The 24,340-nt window shown below is 42.5% G+C and overlaps 1 protein-coding gene across 2 annotated transcripts in view; it reads right to left on the reverse strand.

The window, feature by feature from the left end:
* Positions 1–1,743: 1,743 nt before the first annotated feature.
* ARMC2 (armadillo repeat containing 2) overlaps positions 1,744–24,340 on the reverse strand; it is a 105,666-nt gene continuing 83,069 nt past the window's right edge. For both annotated transcript variants that reach the window (XM_019443033.2, XM_019443034.2), the window contains 6 exons: positions 18,539–18,854; positions 15,141–15,263; positions 14,719–14,832; positions 12,005–12,137; positions 11,316–11,476; positions 1,744–4,765 (listed from right to left, as the gene is read on the reverse strand). In XM_019443033.2, the coding sequence (XP_019298578.2) occupies positions 4,608–4,765; positions 11,316–11,476; positions 12,005–12,137; positions 14,719–14,832; positions 15,141–15,263; positions 18,539–18,854 (1,005 nt within the window). In that variant the 3' untranslated portion in view covers positions 1,744–4,607. The remainder of the gene's footprint in view (positions 4,766–11,315; positions 11,477–12,004; positions 12,138–14,718; positions 14,833–15,140; positions 15,264–18,538; positions 18,855–24,340) is intronic.

Raw genomic sequence — 24,340 nt, forward strand, 5'->3', positions numbered from 1 at the left:
ATACAGTGGGGAAAAGACAGTCTCTTCAATAAATGGTGTTGTGAAAACTGGACAGCTACATGCAAAAGAATAAAACTGGACCACTTTCTTACACCATACACAAAAATAAACTCAAAATAGATTAAAGACCTAAATGTAAAATCTGAAACCATAAAACTCCTAAAAGAAAATATAGGCAGTAAACTCATGGATGTCAGTCTTAGTAGTATTTTTCTGGATTGGTCTCTTTAGGCAAGGGAAACAAAAGCAAAAATAAACTGTTGGACTATATCAAACTAAAAAGCTTTTGCACAGTGAAGGAAACCATGAACATAAAACAACATACTGATTGGGGAAGACACTTGCAAATGCTATGTGCAGTAAGGGGTTAATATCCAAAATATATAAAGAACTCCTACAACTCAACACCAAACAAACAAACAAACAAAAAACAAAACACAAAGAATCTGATTTAATAATGGGCAGAGGACCTGAACAGACATCTTTCCAAAGACACACAAATGGCCAACAGACACATGAAAAGATGCTCAACACCACTAATCAGGAAAATCTAAATCAAAACAATGAGCACCTCATACCACACAGAATGGCTATTATCAAAAGGACGAGAACTAACAAGTGTTGGCAAAGATGGGGAGAAAAGGGGACCCTCATGCACTATGGGGAATGTAAATTGGTGCAGTCACTATGTGAAGCAGTACAGAGGTTCCTTAAAAAATTAAAAATAGAAATGTCATACAATCAAGTAATTCCACTACTGGGTATTTACTCAAAGAAAAAGAAAACACTAATTTGAAAAGATATATGCACCCCTATGTTTATTGCAGCATTGTTTACAGTAGCCAAGTTATGGAAGCAACCTAAGCATCCACTGATAGATGAATAAAGAAGATGTGGTATATATACACAATGGAATATTAGTGGGCAGTAAAAAAAAATGAAATCTTGCTATTTGCAGCAACATGGATGGACCTAAAGGGTATTATGCTAAGTGAAATAAATCAGACAGAGAAAGACAAATACTGTATGATTTCACTTATATGTGGAATCTAAAAAACAAGTGAACAAGCAAATAAAAAACAGAAACAGACTAATAAATACAGAGAACAATCTGGCAACTGCCAGAGATGAGGACATGGGAGTATGGGCAAGGTAGGTAAAAGGGATTAAGAGGTACAAACCTCCAGTTATAAAGAACTTATGGGGATGAAAAGTACAACATAGGTAATATAGTCAATGATGTTATTAGTAACTTTGTATGATGACAGATGGTAACTACATTTATTTTGGTGAGCATTTTGTAATGTAAATAATTGTTGAATCATTATGTTGTACACATGAAGCTAATATAATATTGTAGGTCAACTATACTTCCATTAAAAAAAAAAAAGTTGGAGGTCTCACATGTCCTGATTTAAAAATACATTACAAAGCTATAGTAATCAAAGCAGTGTGGTACTGACATAAAGACAGACATACAGAGCAATGGAATAGAACAGAGAGCCCAGAAATAAACCCTCATGTGTATGGTCAAATTAAGCACAAGCGTGCCAGGACTGTTCAATGAGGAAAAGACAATCACTTTAATAAATGGTGCTCAGAAAACTAGATATCCACATGCAAGAGAATGAAGTTGGACCCTTACTTTATACCATACACAAAAATTAATTAAATGTATTAAATACCTACATATAAGAACTATAAAACTCCTAGGAGAAAACATAGGGAAAAAGCTTCAGGGCATTGGGTTTGTCAATGATTTATTGGATATAACACCAAAAGCAAAGGCAAAAGAAACAACAGACCAATGGAACTACATCAAACTTAAAAACTTCTGTGTATCAATGGGGCACCTGGCTTGTTCAGTCAGTAGAACATGTGACTCTTAATTTTGGGGTCATGAGTTTGAGCCCCATGACAGGCATACATAAAAACAAACAAAAAACTTCTGTGCGTCAAAAGGCACAATCAACAGTGAAAAGACAACCTATGGAAGGAGGGAAAATATTTGCAAATCATATACTTGATAAGGGATTAATAACCAGAATATATAAAGAACTCCTTCAACTCAACAACAAAAAACCCAAACAGACCGACTAAAAAATGGGCAAAGGACTTGAATGGACATTAATCCAGGAATGATATATAAACAGTCAACAAACAGATGAAAATACACTCAACATCACTATTAGAGAAATGCAAATAAAAACCACAATGACATTATCACTTTACACCCATTATGATGATTACTATAAAAAACAAATCACAAGCATTGGCAAAGATATGAAGAAATTTGAACCTTTGTGCACTGTTGGTGGTAATGTAAAATGGTGGAGCCTCAATGGAAAACATTATAGACATTCCCCCCAAATTAAAAATAGAACTACTATACGATCCAGTAATTCCACTTCTGGGTATATACCCAAAAGAGTTGAAAGGAGGAGGATCTCAAAGAGCTATTTACACACCATGTTCACAGCAGAATTATTCACAATAGCTATGCGGTACAAGCAACCCAAATGTCCACTGATGGATGACTGGATAAACAAAATGTGGCATATACATACAAGGAAATATTATTCAGCTTTAAAAAGGAAGAACATCCTGTCACATGCTTCAACAAGAATCAACTTTGAGGACATTATGCTAAGTTAAATAAGCCAGTACAAAAAGACAAGTATCATATGATTCCACTTAGGTGAGGTATCTAATCAAATTCATAGAAACAGAAAGTAGAAGGGTGGTTGCTAGGAGCTGGGGGGAAGAGGAAATGGGGATTTTTTTTTTAATGAATATAGTTTTAGTTTTGCAAGATGAAAAAGTTCTAGAGCTCTTTTGCAGAGCAATGTGAATATAACTAACACTACTAAACTGTACACTTAAAAATAGTATGGTAAATTTTATGTGGTTTTTTTAATCACTTAAAAAAAAAAAAAAAAAAAACAAGGGTGCCTGGCTCAGTCAGTAGAGCATGTGACTCTTGATATCAGGGCTGTGATTTTGAGCTTCATGTACAGTATAGAGATCCCTAAAAAAATATTTTTAAAAAGTGAAGGGGAAGGCAGATAGGTGGTTCCAAAAGGTCCAGCTTGCACATGAGTGTGAGGGTGAAGAGTTTATATGGAGAATAGGAATAATGGTATTCCACCATAAGTTATTATATTAGTTATAAATACTGAGGGGGCTGTTTTGGGGGGAGAAATAGTTTGATCTTTTTCAGTGAAAGTAGAATATATGCCCTGCTATGGATTAAAAAAAAAAAAAAAAAAAAAGACTTAGACCCTTAAATGGTTTTGAGAGATCAGCCCCTCAGACTATACAATAAGGTATACAATAAGTGTCCCTAGGGGATTTTGCTGAGCCCTTGTCAGAGACTAGGCCCAGACTAGAAGGGCCCTTGGAAAGTCTATTTATTCCCGAAAATTTAGATATTATATTCTAATGGTCTTTGAGAGCCCATCCAGTCTGGAGTACATGCCCTCTTCCCATTAGTCTTGGTATTTTGTAGGGTGAGAGATGAGCCATTCGTAACAGCTTTTCTCCAAGCAGAGTAGTGCATCTGCTTTTATTTCCAAATCTTCATTTGGCTAATATACAATACTCATCTCAATTTCTTTGGTTTTTATCATTTTTTCAAAGGCCAAACTTACCCTGCAAAGAATAGTAAACTAAAAAATTACCATCACCATTCTATAATTTATTGAGCACCTACTTACACATCAGACACTGTGCTAGGCAACTTGCCCATTTAATGTTTTTGTTATTTTCCCAAACTGCACTAGAATAAAACATTCCTATTTTACTATTCCCATTTTACAGTTGAGGTTAAAGAAATTAAGTTGCTTGCTCAAGGTCCACACAGGAGATAGCTAGGATTCAAGCTGAGATCTGCCATTTACCTAAGCCTATACCCTTTTGAGGATGTTCTATCACCTCCCTAATCACAGAGAGTTACAACTAGAAGGACTGTGTGGTCTAGTCATTTTATTTCAAATGAAAAGAAAGAGGTAAAATACTCCCTTTTTCATCTATTTTACTTATTTAATAGAGTAGATTGCCCAAAGCAGGTGTCTCTAAATTTTTCTGCTTACTCCCACTCTTAACATGAAAACAAGAAAAATACTGGTACCTGACCAGAAAATTATTATTAGAGGACAAAGAATTAGTACAGACGGTTATGTAGTGATGTGTTCCTCACAGTGTTGATCACCATTCTGCCCAGATACAAAATCTAGGAGTCTTCATTGCACGGTTCACTTACTGAACTGACAAACACTTAAATTCCAAAGTTGTTAAATCCAGATTTTAAGACTGGAACCGAAGTATTTAATACAGAAGAAGTAGTCATGTACTTTGAAAAACTGTGAATATATTTTCATCTTACATTTCTCATAGCAGAGAGCACATTTATATTCATTTTTCCATAATACCTACCTAATGAGAAGAAATGCCTATTTCTTCTAAGATACTTAGACTACTCACTAAAATCAGTATCTGAAAAACTTTCACTATTTGTCCATACTGAAAAACAAATGTTCATGCATGTTACCACTCCGTAAGAATGAAGGAGGCCTGACTTCTTGCTTCTGTTGTTAATCTACATCATGTTAGAAAGAAGGAATAGGCAGTGGTTCCAGGAAGGTATGATGACTCTGAATTCGGTTCAGGAGCTGCTGGGCCACAGGTTTGAATTCTGTTTCCCACTGGAGTTTGTGATAGTTTTTTAGGTCTTGATCAAAACTGCCATCCAGTGCTAGTTCTTCATCTGCACCCAAAAAATTAAAATTACAGCAATTATTTTGGCATGTAATCCTACTGGTTAAAGTTTAAATTTTGATGGCATAAGTTAAATTCATCCTGGGTCATCTCTAATCTCAATGTGACACAGATATGATTTGGGGGTTACATTTGTTTTTTATAGGAGTAATTCTTGGGGCACCTGCGTGGTCCAGTGCCCAACTCTTGATTTCGGCTCAGATCATGACATTCCGGTTTGTGAGATCGAGCCCAGAGTTGGGCTCCACACTGGTTGTGGAGCCTGCTGAAGATTCATGCTCTCCCTCTTGCCGTCCCCCACTCACTCTCTCTTTCAAAATAAATAAATAAATTTAAAAATTAAAAAAAAAAGTTTAAAAGTAGTTCTTCACTATAAAAAGGACAATAATCTTCTCAAAAGAAAAAAAAAATCCTGGATTAAGTTGAACTCTTATTTCAACTAATCCCCAAGTGTTTATATCCACATCCAAAAGTCAGATCACAGTTTCTCAGGAGAAACAAAATATTAATAGATATTCCTTATCTGCACATTAGAAAAGTGAATTACTTCAGTGGTTGACAGATCTAAAAGGAGTCAGGAAATCTTTTCGGAAAGTAACACAGTTGAATTTGACACTTGATTTGAAAATCAATTTTGCTGGCTTTAAAGCAGCCTCAGTGTACTTCTTTGTAAAGGCCCCTATGCTCTCACCAATAACAGTGAAAAGTGGGAGACTTTGAGAATCTGAAGTAGTGAAGTAGTATTAGAATCCCAAGTGAGTCCACGTATAATGTAGAAAAGCACTAGTAAAAAAAAAAAAAAAAAAATTACAACCTTAATTTGCTTCTTATTCCAAGGGCACCCTGAATTCTGTAAACACTGAAAGTCTATCCAACCCAAATAGGAAGATAAATGGCCACTAAGCGTTCTGTGCCAATATTTTGCTTGTTTATATTGGGCCTCACACCCCGTATGTGAAGGATTTTAGGAAAATGGATTGGCCTGCGGGTCAGAAGACTGGCTCTTCCACTTTCTAGGTCTGTGGCTGAAGCAGACATGGTAAGTGGTAACCACCAAGCCCTTAAATGACCACAAATATTGCTACTTACATAACTTGCAAACTTTTTAATAGGGCCAATTAAAATCCCATTATCAAATGCTTCATTACTGTTTACATCAAATTGTCTGCACTGTGTATCTTCATATATCCTTTGTACCTTGGCACTGTTGGTGTTAGTGTCAGTACCCTGAGTAAGATAAGGCAGCCCGCAATCCCAGTTTGGACCTCCCCCACCTCTCCTCCAACCAAGAGGACAGCCGCACCGCTCAGAGATAAGTTCTGGACAGACACAAACACTTCAGCAAGGCACTCCCTTTGAGGCACTCCCAGCTCCTGTAGGCAAACCTGGACCTCCCCACCCACAAGCTAACCAGGGCCTCGAGGGGAGGAGAATGCCAACGGCCTTCTGGGCCTTCAAAGCCAATATTGAGCTACTTCCAGACATGAGAAGCCTGAGAGATTTCTCGATCCTCTTCCTCCTCACTCTTTTCCAGGTTTTCTGAGCACAAACTCATGTCAGACGATGAATTCTCTTATTTAATGCCCTTCTTTCCAAAGAGGCTTAGGGCTGCCGGCTGCCCAGGCACTTGGCAGTTCCTTCCTCTGCACAGGTTTTAGTTGGATTTAGTGGATTTAGCAAATCTCTATTTGGGTGTTTTAGGGCTTTTTTCAATCTAATGTCAAGACTGTGTTACTTTTCTTGAGGTCTGGCCTATGATTAGTTAATCCACACTCGAACCCTATTAATTGTAAATTGGTTTAGACAAGGAAACAAAAGTGGCCCAAAAGCTACAAGTAAAAGCAAAAAGCAGTCTGAAGTTTGAAAGTAAATACAGCAAATACATAAGAAAGTGCCCTACTACACTAGATATTATATTTTGGAATGTGTAGTCTTTGCACTAAAGAATAGCAGAGGGGGCGCCTGGGTGGCTCATTCGGTTGAGCGTCTGACTTTGGCTCAGGTCATGATCTTGCTGTGCTTGAGTTCAAACCCTTCATTGGGCTCTGTGCTGACAGCTCAGAGCCTGGACCCTGCTTTGGATTCTGTGTCTCCCTCTCTCTCTGCCCCTCCCCCACTCATGCTCGCTCTCTCTCTCTCTCTCTCTCTCTCTCTCCATCAAAAATAAACATTAAAAAAAATTTTTTTAAAAAAACAATAGCAGAGGCAAATTCAAGAACAATTTATATCTATGATTTTCAAACTCTTGACTGACCTAAAAGATACATACGTCAGGACTGTACATTATGACTTACATATTTATTTACAATTAACAACCATTTCACAATAGAATACTTAGTCTTACTGCATGTAATATATTCTGATATTTTCTTTCTTTGCTACCACCTCATTTTTTTAAAGATGTTGGACACGGGATGGAAAGCACTGATTTTGATAACCAATCATTCTTAAGCTTTCTGTGTGAACAGCATACTTCTAATACTAGAATTTAAAGGAAAGTTTTAGAAAGGTATAGAAAGGAGTAAAGAACCCAAAACAATAAATTCCTCAGTGATCATTATATCACGATTTCTGTTGTAGTTTAAGTATCCTGCAGCATCAATTAAAGCTTCTCTTACTTCACTATCTCCCAGTTTTCTGTGCAGCACCAGGTAGCTCTAAGAAGGTTTGATTATTTTCCTATTATGAGGCCCAGTCTTCACAGTCCATGCTCTTCAGTGTGGACTTGTTAATGTCATCCTTTATTTTCTTCTAATTTTTTTAGAAAAACATTTTTAAGTAATCTCTACTTAAAACATGGGGCTTGAACTCACAACCCTGAGATCAAGAGTCAGATCGTCCACTGACTGAGCCAGCCAGGAACCCCTTTAATGTGATCCTTTAACTTGAACACCAGGCCTCACTCTGCCCCTTGTCTCACAGCCTAGGTGCTAAGTTGAACGTATGTTACGATGAACATAAAATAACTTGTGTTCTTTGTGTTAATAAACTGCACACACTGATCACCAGTTACCAGCTCTCCTGAGAGAAGCTCACGGTAGAACAGTGTGCCAGACTTGTGTACATCACTTAAGATAAACATCAAGATAAACACACTACTGATGAGTTTATAAGAAGTGACTGCAATACATCAGGACGTTTCAGACAATTTTCTTTTTAAGCTACTTTCCAAAAAGAACATCAACGTCCCAATGTCCCAACCATGTAAAGGACCATTACTTTCTCCTTTTTTTGTCTTTCCTCAGTCACCCATAAAAAAAAAAAAAAAAAAAAAAAAAAAAAGTTGGCTAACTTCTATTACTGTATCAATTGCCTTGTTATTTCTAAAAGCAGTGCACACTTCAATGTGGGCTTTGTGATTTAACAGCTCATTCTGTTTTCAAAATGGCCAGCTTTTTAGCTATCTGTGTGAAACAACTGGAATTCCAGTACACTCTCACTCACCTGTGCATACTAATTGCTGCATCCTGGCTGGTCAGACATACTACAGCCCTGTCAGAGGTAAGGGTCTGAGGCTGGCACCACACAGGCAAACACCAGGAAAGAGCTCAGTCCTTAGAATTTGTAAGGAGGGCCTAGTGATCACGTGAGAAATCCCTGACACACTGTGGCTCCCTGATCAAATGTGTTTATTTTTGCTCTCCACACCACAGTTCCCTTCCATGGGTTTGGGTGAGGATTTACAAAGTTAGTCAATCAGAGCACCTGGGTGGCTCAGTCTGTTAAACATCTGACTCTTGATCTTGGCTCAAGTCGTGATCTTATGGCTCCTGGGACCGAGCCCCGCCTCCAGCTCTGTACTGACAGAACAGAGCCTGCTCGGAATTCTCTCTCTCCTGCTCTCTCTGCCCCTCCCCTGCTCATGCTCTCTCCTTCTCTCTCACTCACAAAATAAAAAAACTTGAGAGAAAGAAAGAAAGAAAGCCAATCTACAGGCATCTATCAAGGACCTACTTCATATGAGGCAATATCATTTCCCTAAAGTGGTTCAGTTGGAGTGGGGAAACAAGATAAAAGTTACAAAACAATAACACAGGAGAAGTTACACAGTTCACGATTGCTATTTAAGAAGTACAGATTTCCTATGACTACACTGTGGGCTTGAAAAGCTGTGTGAGAAAGGTCTGCAGGGACGGGCAGCACCTGGCTGGGATAGGCACATGCAAAGGCTCAGAGGTTGGGGAAGCACAAGGAGAAGCCTGCCCTGGTTCTAAGGGAAGCCTGAGGGAGGGGCTACTAGAATGAAGTGCCTGCCGCCTGCCGGGTACTGCATTCTGCTGAGAAGCTGCCCATGCCCACAGGGGGGTTAAGGGTGCCCTTATGTGAGGCACCTGGGTTACTCGGTCAGTTAAGCACCTGATTTCGGCTCAGGTCATGATCTCACGGTTCATGAGTTAGAGCCCCACATCGGGCTCTGTGCTGACAGCTGGGAGCCTGGAGCCGGCTTCGAAGTCTGTGTCTCCCTGTCTCTCTGCCCCTCCCCCACTTGCACTCTGTCTCTCTCAAAAATGAATAAACTTCAAAACAAAATTTTTTTAATTAAAAAAAATTCAAAGGGGCCCATATGTAACATGTCCCCACCATTTTGTTATTTATGGTTGACCGTTCTGGACCTATGTGCCAGGGAAGGAAGCCACAGGTAGGCTGTGGTACAGGCAGCTGCTGCCTTAGCCCTGAAAGCCCTACACCCCAAGGGAGTGATTCAGGAAAGCAACCACACCTCTTCCCCAAACAGGAGACACATAGAAAGATATGCCAACAACAGAGGAGACACATGCTGAGGGCAGCACTAAGAAGCCTCGAGAGAGTTGAAGCATGACCAAGCAGGAGCCTCTAGGGACTTTTTGCATCACAGCAGAGACTGAGCAGAGTTGAGTCTCAAGCAGGGTGGAGCAGATGATGGCCTGCCACTGAAGGGGTCACTCAGGGACTCTGGTTTCATCTGGAACGACCTTCTAGGTCCTGAGTGCCCCTCCAGCAGGCTTTGGGCAATGTGCTTATTTCCTGGCTTCCTTCTTCCCTGTGCACCCTTCCCTGAAACTCCTTCACTGAGCAGGTAGGGGTTCTCAAGCCTGGTTGCATAGCAAACTCACCTGTGGAACTTTGAAAAAAAACACAGACAATTGGCCTCACCCTGGAGTTCCTCAATCAGCATGCCTGGGGATGGGGCCAGGACAAGAGTGTGTGTTTTTTAAATTCCACACCCAATTCCACTGTTCTGCCCCACTTGAGAACTGAATTAAGGCAAGTTGAGCACAGACTTCTGCTCCTGGCAACCTGAGAAAGCTCAGTGTTACCAGAGCAGACTGTGAACCTCAGTGATTTAAAATCATGTTCATTTTTTTTTCTTACTCCTACACCCACAAAATTATATTTACCTGAAAAGAGCAAATTTCACATCCATCTAGCAATCCTGATTCTTTCAAGTAACTTCTGGTTCTGAGTTCCTGTTTAATAACATTGTTACAACACTTAGCATTTACAAAGCACTTTCACAGCCCTGTTTTGAGGACTCCTTGTGTGTCAGGTACTCTATCAGGCTCTCTGTACAATGTCTCCTCCTTTATATTCTAACAACTCCACAAAGTGGCCATCAATGGTCCCTAGCTCAGAGATGAAAAAATATAAATTCAGGGAGGTTAAGCCCAACATTAAAAGTTTATATGTGACAAAAGCAAGGGCTTAAACTCAGAACGGTGTGCTATGGGCCCTGTGGTCTTTCCATTACGCACTCAGATGCTTATTTGATCCTCACTACTCCCCAGAGCAGGGCTAGGGTTATCATGTCCGCATCTCAGAGATGAAAAGACAGGTCCTGAAATTCTCTGGTCAAATCACACCACAAGAAAACACCAGCATTGGAATCCACAGCTTCTGAGCCACACTGAGAGCTTCCACATGGCCTTGCAGATGCAACACAGTGGCTGGGCAATGGTACAGACATGGTCTCCATTTTGAGAAAAAGGATTATTGAAAACATTCACTTACTTATTTAAATCATTGTTTTTAGACCTAACCCAGAATGAAAAAAATTCTCCTAAAAAAACTTTTTTTTTAACATAAGAAACTATCCTTTCCTTTGATTTGTATCAGTGATTTCTTCCCTTTCAGTGGTCTGAACCCCACTGCAATGTCAAATAATTTCACAGACCCTCCTCCACATAACATAGTTGCTAATTAAAATGTATAGATCCATTAAAACCATGACTTGAGAGTAACTTTTAGCCATATTTTATCAATTCCAATGTTATATATTTTTAAACAACACCAATAATTTATGCTCACATCTGGTATTTAGGCAGTTTATAAAAAAATTCAGAAAAGAAAAAAATGAGAAAAGCCACAGAAAAAAACCATGACAGAATCCAATGAGTTGGAGTCCTTGTGTCCCCATTGTAAATAACATTCTGCCTCTTCTCAGATATTTCCAAATTTACACAGCTACTCAAACACATACCAATCTTTACCCATGCTGGTCACAGAAAAGAACATTTCTCCTACTCTGATAAAACTCACAGACTCACAGTCTGGAGTCTTACCTAAAAATGATGGTAGCAGGACTAACAATGTGTTGGTGTCTTCATCTCCAAAACATGATGAAGCGTTGGTGATATTTTCACTGAAGTTCCATAAAGTTTTGCAAACCAAGCAGGCCAGCTGCCAATCGGTAGGACCAAAATGTCTTAAACAATCCACCAACCTAAGTCAATAAAAGTCAAATTAAGAAGTTGTTAGGGGGGAGCCTGAGTGGCTCAGTCACCTAAGCGTCCAACTCTCGGTTTCGGCTCAGGTCATGATCTCACGGTGCATAACTTGGCTTGGGATTCTCTCTCTCTCCCTCTCTCACTGCCCCTCCCCCACTCGAGCTGTCTGTCTCTCTCAAAATAAATAAACTTAAAAAGAAAAGTTATTGGTCAGAATCTCTTTAATTTTTGTATTTTTAGCATAATGACGATCATCCTGTATTATTTAATATGTATTATATGTAATTCAGTGGTTTTTTAACATTTCACATCTATAAATTTAAGTAGCTACAAAGTAGCAATAACCTACTTCTGAACGGTTTTAAGAGTCCAGTGGCACCTAAATTTCCTCTTCAGCCCGTAGCTTGGCAGTTCCAAATGCTGAAATACCTCCACCGCAGAAGAGTGATGAGAGGGGCCCAAGCTCCATGGGAAACCATTCCCTCTGACATCTGAGAGTCAGGACTCCATGCCTTGAAACTTACTTTTTAATGCCACCTCCTTCTTTTAGGATGACACGTTTGTTTTTATCCACAGTGAGATTTAGGAGAACGCCACAGGCAGAAAAGCAAATATCCTGATGCTTAGCATCGAGCAGTGCAATCATGAACTTGTGTACTGGGAGGACAGAGAACAAATGTGGACCAATAAGGCTCAGGGTTCCCAGCTGTACCTTAGATTATAAATGGCAAAGGGGGAAATGGGGAGTGGCTCGAAAAACCGGAAACTCTGCTAGGGGACTTAATCCATTCTACCTAAGGCTTTACTCATGCCCAGCTGTGGGTTTGCCAACATCCACTGCATCTAGAACTTGCTCCCCATCCCCCAAGTCCTTGGTCCCCCAGCAGTGCTGCATCTGACCCAGGCAGCAGCTCCCTCCCTGGGGCAATGATATAGTCCCTTCCAGTAGAAAGGGAAAAAAAAAAAAAAAAAAAATCACAAACTCCAACCACACAGGTGACATTCATCTCTACCATCTGATTCTTCTCAAGGGCCCCTTTGAACCTTTGCAGCAATTTTCTTTAAATACACAACCCCTGGGGGTGCCTGGGTAGCTCAGTCAGTTAACCACCTGCCTCAGGCTCAAGCCATGATCTTGTGGTTCCTAAGTCGAGCCCTGCAAAGGGCTGTCAGCGCAGAGCCTGCTTCAGATCCTCTGTCCCCTTCTCTCTCTGCCCCTCCCACCACTGGTCCTCTCTCTCTCTCTCTCTCTCTCTCTCTCTCTCTCTCTCTCAAAAAAAAAAAATAAATAAACATTAAAAAAATTTTAAATACAGAACCCCGGGGGGGGGGGGAAGTAGGCTCCTGTTGCGATCTCTAAAGTCTTCCAGGGCTTGTAAAAGAACTGCTCAGATGGCTGGAAACTGGCCTGTAGCAAGGCAGGACTTCCAGGGTAGGGGGCAGCTCAGGGCAAGACAGGCTTCCCACCTCTAGGAACCATTTTCCTTTACACCTAGGAAATGGAACCATCTATCCTGGTTTCTTATACCCCCAGAAGGGGCTGGGCAAAAGATTGGGGGAGGTTGGATAAAGTGTGTTCTGCCTCCACCCTATCACCTAAGAGGTGGCCATCTTGTTCTGACTTTGGTCCCATTGATGGGTCAGACACATACATGTGTGTGTTTAAGAGTCTAAAGAATGCGCCAAAATGTTAACAGTTATCTCTGGGGGAGTGAGATTATGGGTGACAGTTTGCTGCTGCTGCTTTTTCCCCTTAATATCTGTATTACCTAAATTTGCTACCATGGATAATTAGGAAGTTTTAGGTATTATACTTACATGAAATATTTGAGATGTATAGAGGTGGTTATCTTGTGTACCTGCCACCCGGCTTAAGAAATAAAATGTTACAGGGGTGCCTGGGTGGCTCAGTCAGTTTAGCATTCGACTTTTTTTTTCTTTAAATTTTTTTAATGTTTATTAATTTTTAAGAGTGAGAGAGAGAGGCAGAGAGTGAGTGGGGGAGGGGTGGAGAGAGAGGGAAACACAGAATCTGAAGCAGGCTCCAGGCTCTGAGCTGTCAGTACAGAGCCTGACACAGGGCTCGAACTCACAAACTGCAAGATCATGACCTGAGCCAAAGCCAAAGCCTAACTGACTGAGACACCCAGGCACCCCTGGACTTTTTTTTTTTTTAAGTTTATTTATTTATTTAGAGAGAGGGAAAGCATGAGTGAGGGGAAGGGCAGAGAGAGAGAGAGGGACAGAGAGAATCCCAAGCAGGCTTCATGCTGTCAGCACAGAGTTGGACTAGGGGCTCGATTCCACAAACCCGTGAGATCATGACCTGAGCCAAAATCAAGAGTCAGATGCTTTACTGACTGAGCCACCCAGGTGCCCCAAGTGACCAACTCTTGATTTCGCCTCAGGTCATACTCTCATGGTTCTTGGAACTGAGCCCTGGATGACAGCACAGAGCCTGCTTTGGATTCTCTATCTCCTTTTCTCTGCCCCTCCCGACCTCAAAATAAAAAAAAATAAACTTAAAAAAAAATGTTACAGATCCAATTTTATATCTTTGGGCACGCCTTCCCTTCCAACGGTGACTTCTATCTTAAGTGTGGAGTTTACAATTGCCAAATGTCATTTGTACCTTTACATCATTACTATACATTACATAAACAATACTCAAGATCGTTATGCATGTTCTAAAACCTATATTAATGGCATTATTCTGTATATACCCTCCAATCACTAGCTGTTTTGCTCCTATATTATGTTTGAGGCTGATCAATGTTGATCCACGAATCTCTAGTTCATTTATTTTAATTGATGTAGAACTTTTTGTTGCATGAACATATCATGATGTATGCACACTTAGGTTTTTTCCATTTGTTGCTATTACAAGTAGGGCTGTAATGGACATTCTAGTACGTGAAGGAGAATGTCAACTGAGTCCATTCTCATGGACAGTAATAATGACTATAGATTGTTTCCCTTACACACACACACACACACACACACCATCTCAGAACTCGGAAGACCATGCACAAGGGAGAGGGGAACCCTGAGAACACTGGCCAGATCTATCCTGGCATATCGAGTGGAGAGCCTTCCACATGCATGGAACAGCATGTCAAGCACTGCGCATCCCAAAGCAGAAACAAGCATCACATTGTCATGACCCAAGCTCTAGAACTGCTTAGCTGTTTATTGGCAAGAAGTACATGCTGATGAACACGGAGTATCATTAACTCACCATTTTTCTGCACAATGAAATCACAGATGTCATGGTCCTGGGAGAGATTTCCAAAAACACGCACAGCTTCAAGGATTCCATCCATGTTATTACTCACAAGAAGCTTTATGAGCACTGGGTTTGGGGACCAGAGAAATAAAACCAGTGAAGTTAAGTTTTAATTTAAAGGCTATTAGGCTCCAGTATTATACTAAATACTGATAACTCAAAATCTTAAAGCAATAATAAAACACAAACTGTAAGACACTTTAGCAAGAACTTGGCCACTAACTTTTCCCCATATTCTAATGTCTTAGAATTGAATGAGGCTCTTTGATATCTGTACCAGAAATCGGAAAATAGGAATGCCACCAGGTCTGTGTTTAGCAAATAGAGTCAAAATGTTAAATATTCATCCACCCAAACCCAACACTGAACCTTACATTCAGCAATATATAGCTTTTTGTCTTGAATTATGGAATTCTTCACTTGGTAGTAAGATAAGTTGTTGATTGTGGCTGTAGTATTGATCACCAGCTCCTCGCAATCCTCAATTGACTTGTATTCTGAAACACAGTAAGGAAAAGGGTACCAAAGGCTCATTGCAGGGGCAGAAACAACGACATCCTAACTGCAGCAACAGCAGCCCCAGGGACAAGCCACTGTCCCAGGCAAGGTCTGTGCAAGGGCACTGTTTGCTGCTTTATTTCCCAGGACGCTTCCTGCGTGGAAGTGCATCAAAAGCAGAGGACCACTCCTGGCCAGGTTTTAGAACACTCTAAGCTCGCTCCCTCCAGCCAGGGGGTCTGGACAAATTGGGCTGATCTAGGCCCTGTGTTTGTAGTAAAGTGGAGGTGCCAACACACCAGCAAGCTGAGCTTCTCTCACCCCCACTGGTTTGCCGTATTCCTGAGCTCTCTGGGGGCTCCACCCTGTGAGTCTGTTCCCCACACTTCCAGTCTGTTCCCCACACTTCCACCTCGCAACAGAACGATCCTGGGGGCAAACTCTATCCATAACTCCTATCAGTGCTGCCCTCCAAACACGCAGACTCTGATCACTTCTCACCTCCTCTAGTACCACCTAGCCCATCCCCCACCTCTTAACTGGCTACTCTTCTTCCAGCTTCCTCCCTGAGTCCATCCTTAACATGATGATCCTTGAATAGTAAGTCAGCTAAGGTCACTTGTCTTACGTGGGCATCAGGCCCTACCTGGGCAGCCCTAATCTTGACGTCTCTGGCCTCACTTGATGTTCTAGCCCCCAGATCCCCAGTGCCAACCACACTGGTCTTCCTGCCCCCCCCATTTTTTTTTAACATATCAGCATGATCCTGACTAAACCTTTGTACTGCTGCTACTCCCTCTGTCTAGAATATACTCTGTTTCCTGTTATCCACTTGGTTCACTCCTCACATCCTCCAGGTTGTTGCTCAGACATCACCTTATTGAGCACACATTCCTTAATCACCCTATATAAAATAGCATCCATTATTCTCTTCCCCTTACCTTACTTTTTAAAAAATTGTTTAATGTTTATTTATTTTTGAGAGAGACAGAGCATGAGTGGGGAAGGGGCAGAGAGAGGGAGACACAGAATCCAAAGCAGACTCCAGGCTCCGAGCTGTCAGCACAGAGCCAGACGGAGGGCACGAACACATGAACTGTGAGATCGTGACCTGAGCCGAAGTTGGACACTCAACCGAATCTCCCAAGCACCCCTCCCCTTACCCTACTGTTATCTTCTCCATAGCACATATAATCACCTGACCTGTTCAGTGTTTAATGTTTGTCTTCTAGGACTAAAATGGAAGCTCCACAAGACTAGGGATGTATCTGTTTTAGTCACTGTTGCATTCCTAGCACCTAGAACAGAGTCTGGCACATAGGGGTGCTCAATAAATAATTGCTGGATGCAAGAATGAGTGAAGGAATGAACTCTTTATTTAGCATATAAGGCCCTTAGTCATTTTGTCCCTGCCTTCTACTCAGCCTTCAGACTCATCTCCTGGCAGATGTAGCAATGCCAGTTAGGAGCCCTGGTTCCTGCTACCCCCCACTAACGACGCTAGACCATGGGCAGTGTTTGGGAATCTGTTGTTTTTTTGTCTCTTGCCTTGGTAGGACAATTCATTAGCTTGTCCAGAAAAAAAAAAAGGGGGGGGGGGGTACCTCTTCTGTATCACCACCTTCTGTAGGACTACACATTTGGCCAGAAGGAATAGTGACTGACATCAGGAGCAAGAGGGTAGGCATTCACAGCTATGAGGCATCTATCATGAACAGCACCAAGCACTTTATGTGCATTTAGCCCCACAAAAGTAAATAGTTAATAATGCTTTACATGTGCTTACAAGCATTTGAACCCACAATAATTAATACTCAAAAGGTGCATCTGTCTCAGTCAGCTCAGGCCACCGTAACGACATACCACAGATTTGGGCTAAAATAACAGAAATCTATTTTCTCACGGTTACGGAGGTTGGAAGTCTGGGATCAGGATGCCAGCACAATTGGGTTCTAGTGAGAACTCTTCCCGGCTGGCAGATGGCCGCCTTCTTGCTGTGTCCTCACATGGAAGAGACAGCAAGAGCAAGCTCTCTGGTGTCTCTTCTTATAACGTACTAATCCTACCATGAGAACAGATTATGAATTTTGGGCAGGGGGCCAGGAGCAGAATACTATTGGCTGAAATGCAGCCCCTTCCCCAAATGCACATGTTGAAGCTCTAACCTCCAATGTGATTGTATGTGAGATAGGGGTTTTAGGAAGTAAAGTTAAATGAGGTCGTATGGGTGGACTCCTTATCTGATAGGATTGGTGGTCTTATAAGGAGGGGGAGAAAGGGGAAAGAAAGGGAGAAAGGGAGAAAGGAGGAGAAAGGGAGAAAGGGGGAGAAAGGTGGGGATTGCGATCATTCTCTTTTTCTTGAGTGCACACTCTGAGGAAATGCCATGTGAAGACAGGGTGAGAACGCAGCTGTCTGCGAGCCAGGAGGCGAGCTCTCATCTGGAACCCAACTGGCAGGCACCTTGACCTTGGGCTTTCAACCTCCAGAACCATGAGAAACAAAGTTCTGTTGTTTAAGCTACTAAGTCTGTGGTATTTTGTTATGGAAGAGTGAGATGGCTAATAAAGGGGAGAAATGGGACAAATGATTGGGGGCCACAATTATAGATACCATGAAAAGCTGAAAAATAAAAATATAAACTTTAATCACATGGACTAATCCAGGAAAAGTTAAGGATTTTAAACTCTTTGTGGTTAATTTGGCCAGTCTTTGGTAATTTGATTGGTATACTTTCTTTATTATTTTAGAAAGAGAGAAAGAGAGCACGCAAGCGAGGAAGAGGGGCAGAGGGAGTGAGAGAGAGAGAGAGAGAGAGAGAGAGAGAGAGAGAGAGAGAGAATCCCAAGCAGACTACATGCTCAGAGCTGAGCTCGATGTGGGGCTCCATCCCACAACCCAGGGATCATGACCTGAGCAGAAATCAAGAGTTGGAAACTCAAAGAACTGAGCCACCCAGGCGCCTCCAGTATACTTAAAAAAAAAAAAAAAAAAAAAAAAAAAAAAAAAGATAAAATTCACATACCATAAAATTCAGCCTTTCCAGGTGTACAATTCAATGAGATTCAGTAACAATTTTTTCTTTTTCTTTTTTTCTTTTCTTTTCGCAAATTTTAAAAAATATTACCTGTATTACCTTTGAGGAAGTTCTGCACAGTGGAGGAATTTTCCTTCCTGCAGCTGTGAAGGCTCATTAAAGCCAGCCAGTTGTACCACTAAACCCCTAGGGGCACCGGAGCCACAGAACTGTCTCCCCTGCTGGGAGCAGCCTTACCTAACGTGGCGAGGAGCAGGCCCACGGCGTGCGGGTTGGTGGCCAGGGCCGGGCCGATGCCAGGGTGCATGGCTAAGTTGGCCAGTACTCGGGTCAGCTTGATGAGCACGTCCTCCGCTGGGGCCCGCGGCCTCTGCACCTTGGGTTGCTGGGCTCCTCCTGCCTGCTCCTTGGCGCACAGGTCCATTTTGTAGAATGTATGGAATAACGACAGCAAGGTCGGAATGCTCCCTTTCTCTTTGGAAAACTGTTCACGAGCCTGGTGATTTTTCGCTGTCAGGTTGCCAAGAATAAAGACAATACGGACAACTAAATCCTGCAATAAAGGGAAGACCATTACAAGTGCATAGTGGCTGGGACAAGTTGTTGGAAAGGGTACAGTATTTAATTTATTCACGACTTAATTAATAGCAAAATGGAACACATCTGGCTTCTACTAACTTGTCTAGTATTTGAGTCCCAAGACTGGTGCAAATTGACAGAGGAGATTAAAAGCATTTGGCAACAATGAAAGAATACAAACCGATTGATACTATTAGCAAGGGCTATTAACTTCAGATCCTTCATCTGAAATTCTGGCCGGCTTTTTTTTTTTTTTTTTTTTTTTTAACCCCCTAGAGAACAATTAGTTGAGTGGCATAGGATTACTGATATTGTGTTATGTAAATCTAAGTATTGATACTAACAGGTTTCTTGAGCACCCAAATCTTTTCCTAAAAGTTCACCTCCTGCTGAAGCATCGTGTTTCTAAGAATCGGGTGTTCTGCACAATGGCTAATCAGATTGTGTTACAGCAGGCTTTCCTGACTCAGACATCTGGGGCAGGATAATCTTTGCTGTTGGGGGGCTGTATTTAGTAGCAGTATTCCTGGCCCCTACTACTAGGTGCCAGGAGCACCTCCTCAGATGCCACAACCAAAAAGGCTCAAATGTCCCCTGGGGGCAAAATCAGCCCCAGCTGAGAATCAAAGCACTGTGTTATATAAAGCCACCACTTAGTGATGAGGGAACATAAGGCAAACTGAGGGCCAAGCACAGTCTAGCATTACCCAGCCCTCCTAGGTGGGATGTGTGTGGCATTCCTCAGGCACTCCAGGCTGCCCAAGGACAAAGGAAAGGACCAAAAACAAATGGTTAAACTGATAAAGTCTCCATCAGTTCACAACTATCTTAGTAAATTAGAAGACAAAGGCAATCTTATCAACAGCCTAATCTCCAGAAACCTATAGACTGAGTTTCCTGGAGCCCCAGCATCAACCTCCCCTCCATAGTGATGTGGGAAACAAAGGCAAGAAGGAAATGGCAGATAAAATTAGATTTCCTTATAACCCGCAGCCCTTTGACACACACTTAAGGCAGGCAGAGTAAAACCTTTCTTCAGGAACTCCCTACTGTCTTAATGTTAATGCCTTAGCTTGACAATAGCTAGACCTCCAGTAATCTGTGAGTCTTTAGAATATGAAAATCTCTTTGGAAAGTTCCCTTTTGACTTTACCTCCCCCAGCCCCATAGCATATAAGGAGCCACTCTTCACAACCCCAGCGCCCCTCTTTCTGCTCATGGGTCCTGTCCCCGTGCTCTAATAAAATCACCCTTTTGCACCAAAGACGTCGCCAAGAATTCTTTTTCGGCCATTGACCCACTATCACCCCAAAACCTCATCACTTGTTTTTCTTGATCAGGGTAGTGGTTACATGGGAGACACCTTTATCACTATTTGCTAAATTGCACATGTGTGTTTCATGTACTTTTCTGTGTATAAACTATATTTCACAATAAATAAATATTTCTTAAAGTCCCAAGCTGAGAACAATTTACAACTAAGCAGAATGCAAAAATAATTATGTTCTTAATTCGACAACGACAGACAGATGAGTACTCTTGGCCTCACCCATACCCACGGAGAGTGAGGAAACTCCTGTGGGAGGAAGAGACTTTACAGAGACACTCACTGAGGGGCTACCACTGACCTGGGTGCTAATTCTCATTGTGCCAGGCACTGTGCGATTTGACAGGCAAGAAACTGGGCTTCGTACAAGCTGCCTGGTCACACAGCTAGTGAGAGGTAAGTCAGGATTGGAAACCAGGATTCTCCTGATCCAGAGTCATTTCTGCAGCCAAGCCCTGCTTCCCACATGGCCTGTCATTTAAGGATCTCCTTTGCCTTGCCATATGCGGAGCAGTCAAGGAGTTATCTCCTTTTAAAACCCAAATATGTCACCAGGAGGGATTCCCTATAAACTGGACTTTGTTGATCAGATCTGTAGTAATTAGCAGACTTAAGGACTGGGGACAAAGGGCAGAGGCCCGGGCCTGTTTTAATCGGGGAGCCAGGTCTAGGTGGGTCCTGGGGCTGGGGGATGGGCAGCACAGAACTGTGAGTGGCAGAGAGTGGAAGGTCACAGGCAAAGGACAAAATGGGATTTGCCTGGGGCTCCTCTGCCAATACCAACTTGTTCCTGCTTGTTCTTGAAAGAAAAGTTTTCCCTGGCACTGGCCGAGAAGAAGCGAGGCCACTGCTTGTGCAGCTGGGAACCATTTGTCAACATTAAGAAAGCCGGAGGCTGACACACCAGCAAGAACTGGAGCGGGTCCAGGAGAGAGTTCACACTGGGAAAAACCTCAGCTCAGCCCGCAACCAATGGCACCCAGTCATCCCAGTCAGGAGAACCTGGTCCTGGCCCACCGCGCGCCTGAAGCCCTTAGGGAACTCTGAATGCTGGGAGCCTGGGAGAATACACTCGAAGAAACAGGGTAAGGCACCGTGCTCTGAAGAGCTCCTAATCTATTTGAGAAGACAAGGCTAACAAGCGTGGGGGAAGAGCAAAGACTAAAAGGGCCAAGCAGGAAGCTAGACACGGAAAGGGATTGTAATCTCCAGCCTGAAAGCCAGGCAGTCTGGTTCATACATGTGACTTTGCTTAGCCTCTCTATGCCTCTATTAACTCATTCGTAGAATGGGGGAAATATTGTGTTGTAGTGTATTGTATCGTATTGTACTCTATTGAGGGTAAATGAGACAAAACAGGTAAAGCACAAATCATGAGGAATGATTCAGGCACTGCTCTGAACCGCTTTCATGTACTATCAGTAACATGTTAGTGGCATTTAACTGTGCAGGACGGACCCGACAGTCTCCGAGAAATTTAGATCAGAGGATGCCCAGAGAACAGTGGTGGGGGTTGGCAAAATAACCTCCAATGAATTTGAGTCTAACATTTAAAAATGTATAAAATGCAGATATATGGAGGGGAGGACGGAGTAGGTTAGCCAGGCGAAAAGGAGCGGGTCTTGAGAAAGTACCTGGGACAGTCCCCTTCCTGGGTACTGGGCTCACCTTGTCTGTCTCTGATCACCAGGCAGTTCCCTAAAAATGCTGAAGTCTGTGGCTCTCAAATCTTAAGTAAGGACACACAATTTCATTATGACACTCATCATTTCACATAAAGGTGGCGGTTACTTCACATAATTCCCGATGGCAGAGGTTCCTCCCTGGGCTCTGGACGGAAAGCCCTCCTCCACCCTGGACACACCCAGCAGAGAAGCAGAACCCTTTCCAACCAGGGCAGAGGGTATTTCTAAGAATTAGGCTCCTCGAAGGATATTCCACTTCATATTTTCTAAGCTGAGGAATATGAGCTTTTTGCATAAACTCTGATAATATAATTTCTGATTAAAGACACTCTACATGACTCCTACCTCTGAAAAATTCTAATAATCAACCATAATAGCAGTAGCAGCAGCAGCAGGAGGAATGAACACACAGTGTTTATGACGTGCCGGGCCCCGTCCCAAGCATTTAGATATGCAAATTCATTAAAAGTCATAATTTGTAGCCCTTTAATCTGAACAAAGTGTTCCCAATCTCTACCCGTAGTCACCTCCCTCAGGCACTTAACAGTAGTCTCTTGATGTTGCTGGACCTCATGCTATTCCCCGGATTGAGCTCCTCCCTCATTTCCTCAGGAGCATGTGAAGCAAGACAGGAAAGATGTTATATGTGATTTTGAATGACTTCCTTAAAAACTTAAAAAGTGGCTGCATCCTCTTTGCTCATTCATATCAGGACTAATCAGTTTACCCTGTAAAACATCACAGCTGCCTTCTGAAGGATGCTACGCTATTCTCCCTTCTCCCTCTTCCTAGGCCTCTTCTTCCTATGTTTGTTTTCCTCCTTAGCAGAACTCAGCAGGTGTCTCTGGCCCTGTTCCATCTCTACCCGTCACTGCTGATCTGCCAGGTATTCAGACCAGATCCCAGGCTGGAGGCGAAGGCAGCTTTCCTTAGAGATCATCATTCTTCCAAACTCAAGTTTCCTCCCTCCACGGTCACATGTGGTCTAATCTGGGAAGACTGAGTGCTGCTTTTCTCAGAAAACTCCCTCGGCCCCTTCGACTTCTGCAGTTCTTTTTTTCTAATACCTGTGTGGATCCTACCATGGCATACGCTTCACGAAGAAGAGACTCTAGGCTTTAGGGCAGGAAGAGTTAACACTGCCACAGTACCTCTCTCCCTGCCTTCAGATGGAAAAAGGAGGGGGTGGTTCCTGGCAGCAGCAGGGCCAACTGAAGGATGGCACGCGGGATCAACAAATGGGGGTGGCAGATTGCGCTGTTTGCAGCACCAAGCTTCCAGCAACTGCTACGCTCACTGTTTCTGTCCTCTTTCTCAGGGTTGGCTCGGGCGTCTTTTCGTCCCCCCCCCACCCCCTTTCACAAATCTATTCTCTGCAAATCTAGGGAACGTGGAACAGGCCAAAATAGCAGCAGTCTCCCGGGAGGCTGGCAGAGGTGGTGCTTCCTTATCCCCACACCAATGCCGATCTTAACTCATCTGGAGGCCCGAGGACACTGGCTGAGCCAGAGGGCTTTGCAAGGCCCCATGGCTCACCGTGGGCGGCCCGCGCCGTGCAGAGGACCGCCTTGGACAGTGTCATAGAGAGGTTTATTCACTGGTCCACAAAGAGAGATTAAGGATTGTTGCCAATCTTTTGCAAGTCTCCAAAACGTCACTTAACTAAACATTCTATACAGATTTGAAAAAATTAGACAAAGGCCAACATCAGCGATTTGTAGAGACCACTGACTGACTCCATAGCAGAAATTATTTCATCAGTATACAATTCTCCATTGAGATACAGATACTCTCTTTTATTCTCTGACAGTATCTGACAGCCACCTATAAATCACCCCTGAACTTTTAGAGCATTTTTATCAAATTTAATACAATGTTGCATATATATATATATATATATGCAACAGCTTTTGTAGTTTGGAAACAACAAAATGAAGATGAATCAGGAGAGGTACTTTTTTTTTTTTAAGAAGTCAGTCTAGTATAACTAGTTCATACTGACTTTCAAATTTTGCATAAAAATGGAGTCAGCCTAGCAACAGTTACGGCCAACCAGAACTCAGACAAACAGGTACACCTATTGCAAGAAACCTGACCTCAACTGTACCCTCCAGTTATAGCCTGTGGGATATTCTCTTTAGTTTCAAATACATTGTGCCTTTGGGAGCCAGCACGTTACTCGGTCTCAATGGGCCCCTCACTGCTGTAAATGAAATTGCTTTAACTGGAACAAAGCCAGGAGCAGGACACGGCTGAGTGGCCGGCAAGCTCCCATAGCAGCAGTTGTCGATGTGACTGTCCATGTGAGAGAGACTGGCCTCAAGTCAGCGAAGGAGGCTCTCCTTCTACCCAGAGATGTGGAGACTCAGGCTTCACGGGGCTTGCTGACCCCAAAGTCCAACCCTGGTGAGGAAAAGAGGCAGGACCTTGGCCATCTGTGCTTACAGA

Source organism: Panthera pardus, unplaced genomic scaffold (assembly GCF_024362965.1).
Source record: "Panthera pardus isolate Hobbes unplaced genomic scaffold, ASM2436296v1 HiC_scaffold_17, whole genome shotgun sequence".
NCBI classification, from domain to species: domain Eukaryota; kingdom Metazoa; phylum Chordata; class Mammalia; order Carnivora; family Felidae; genus Panthera; species Panthera pardus.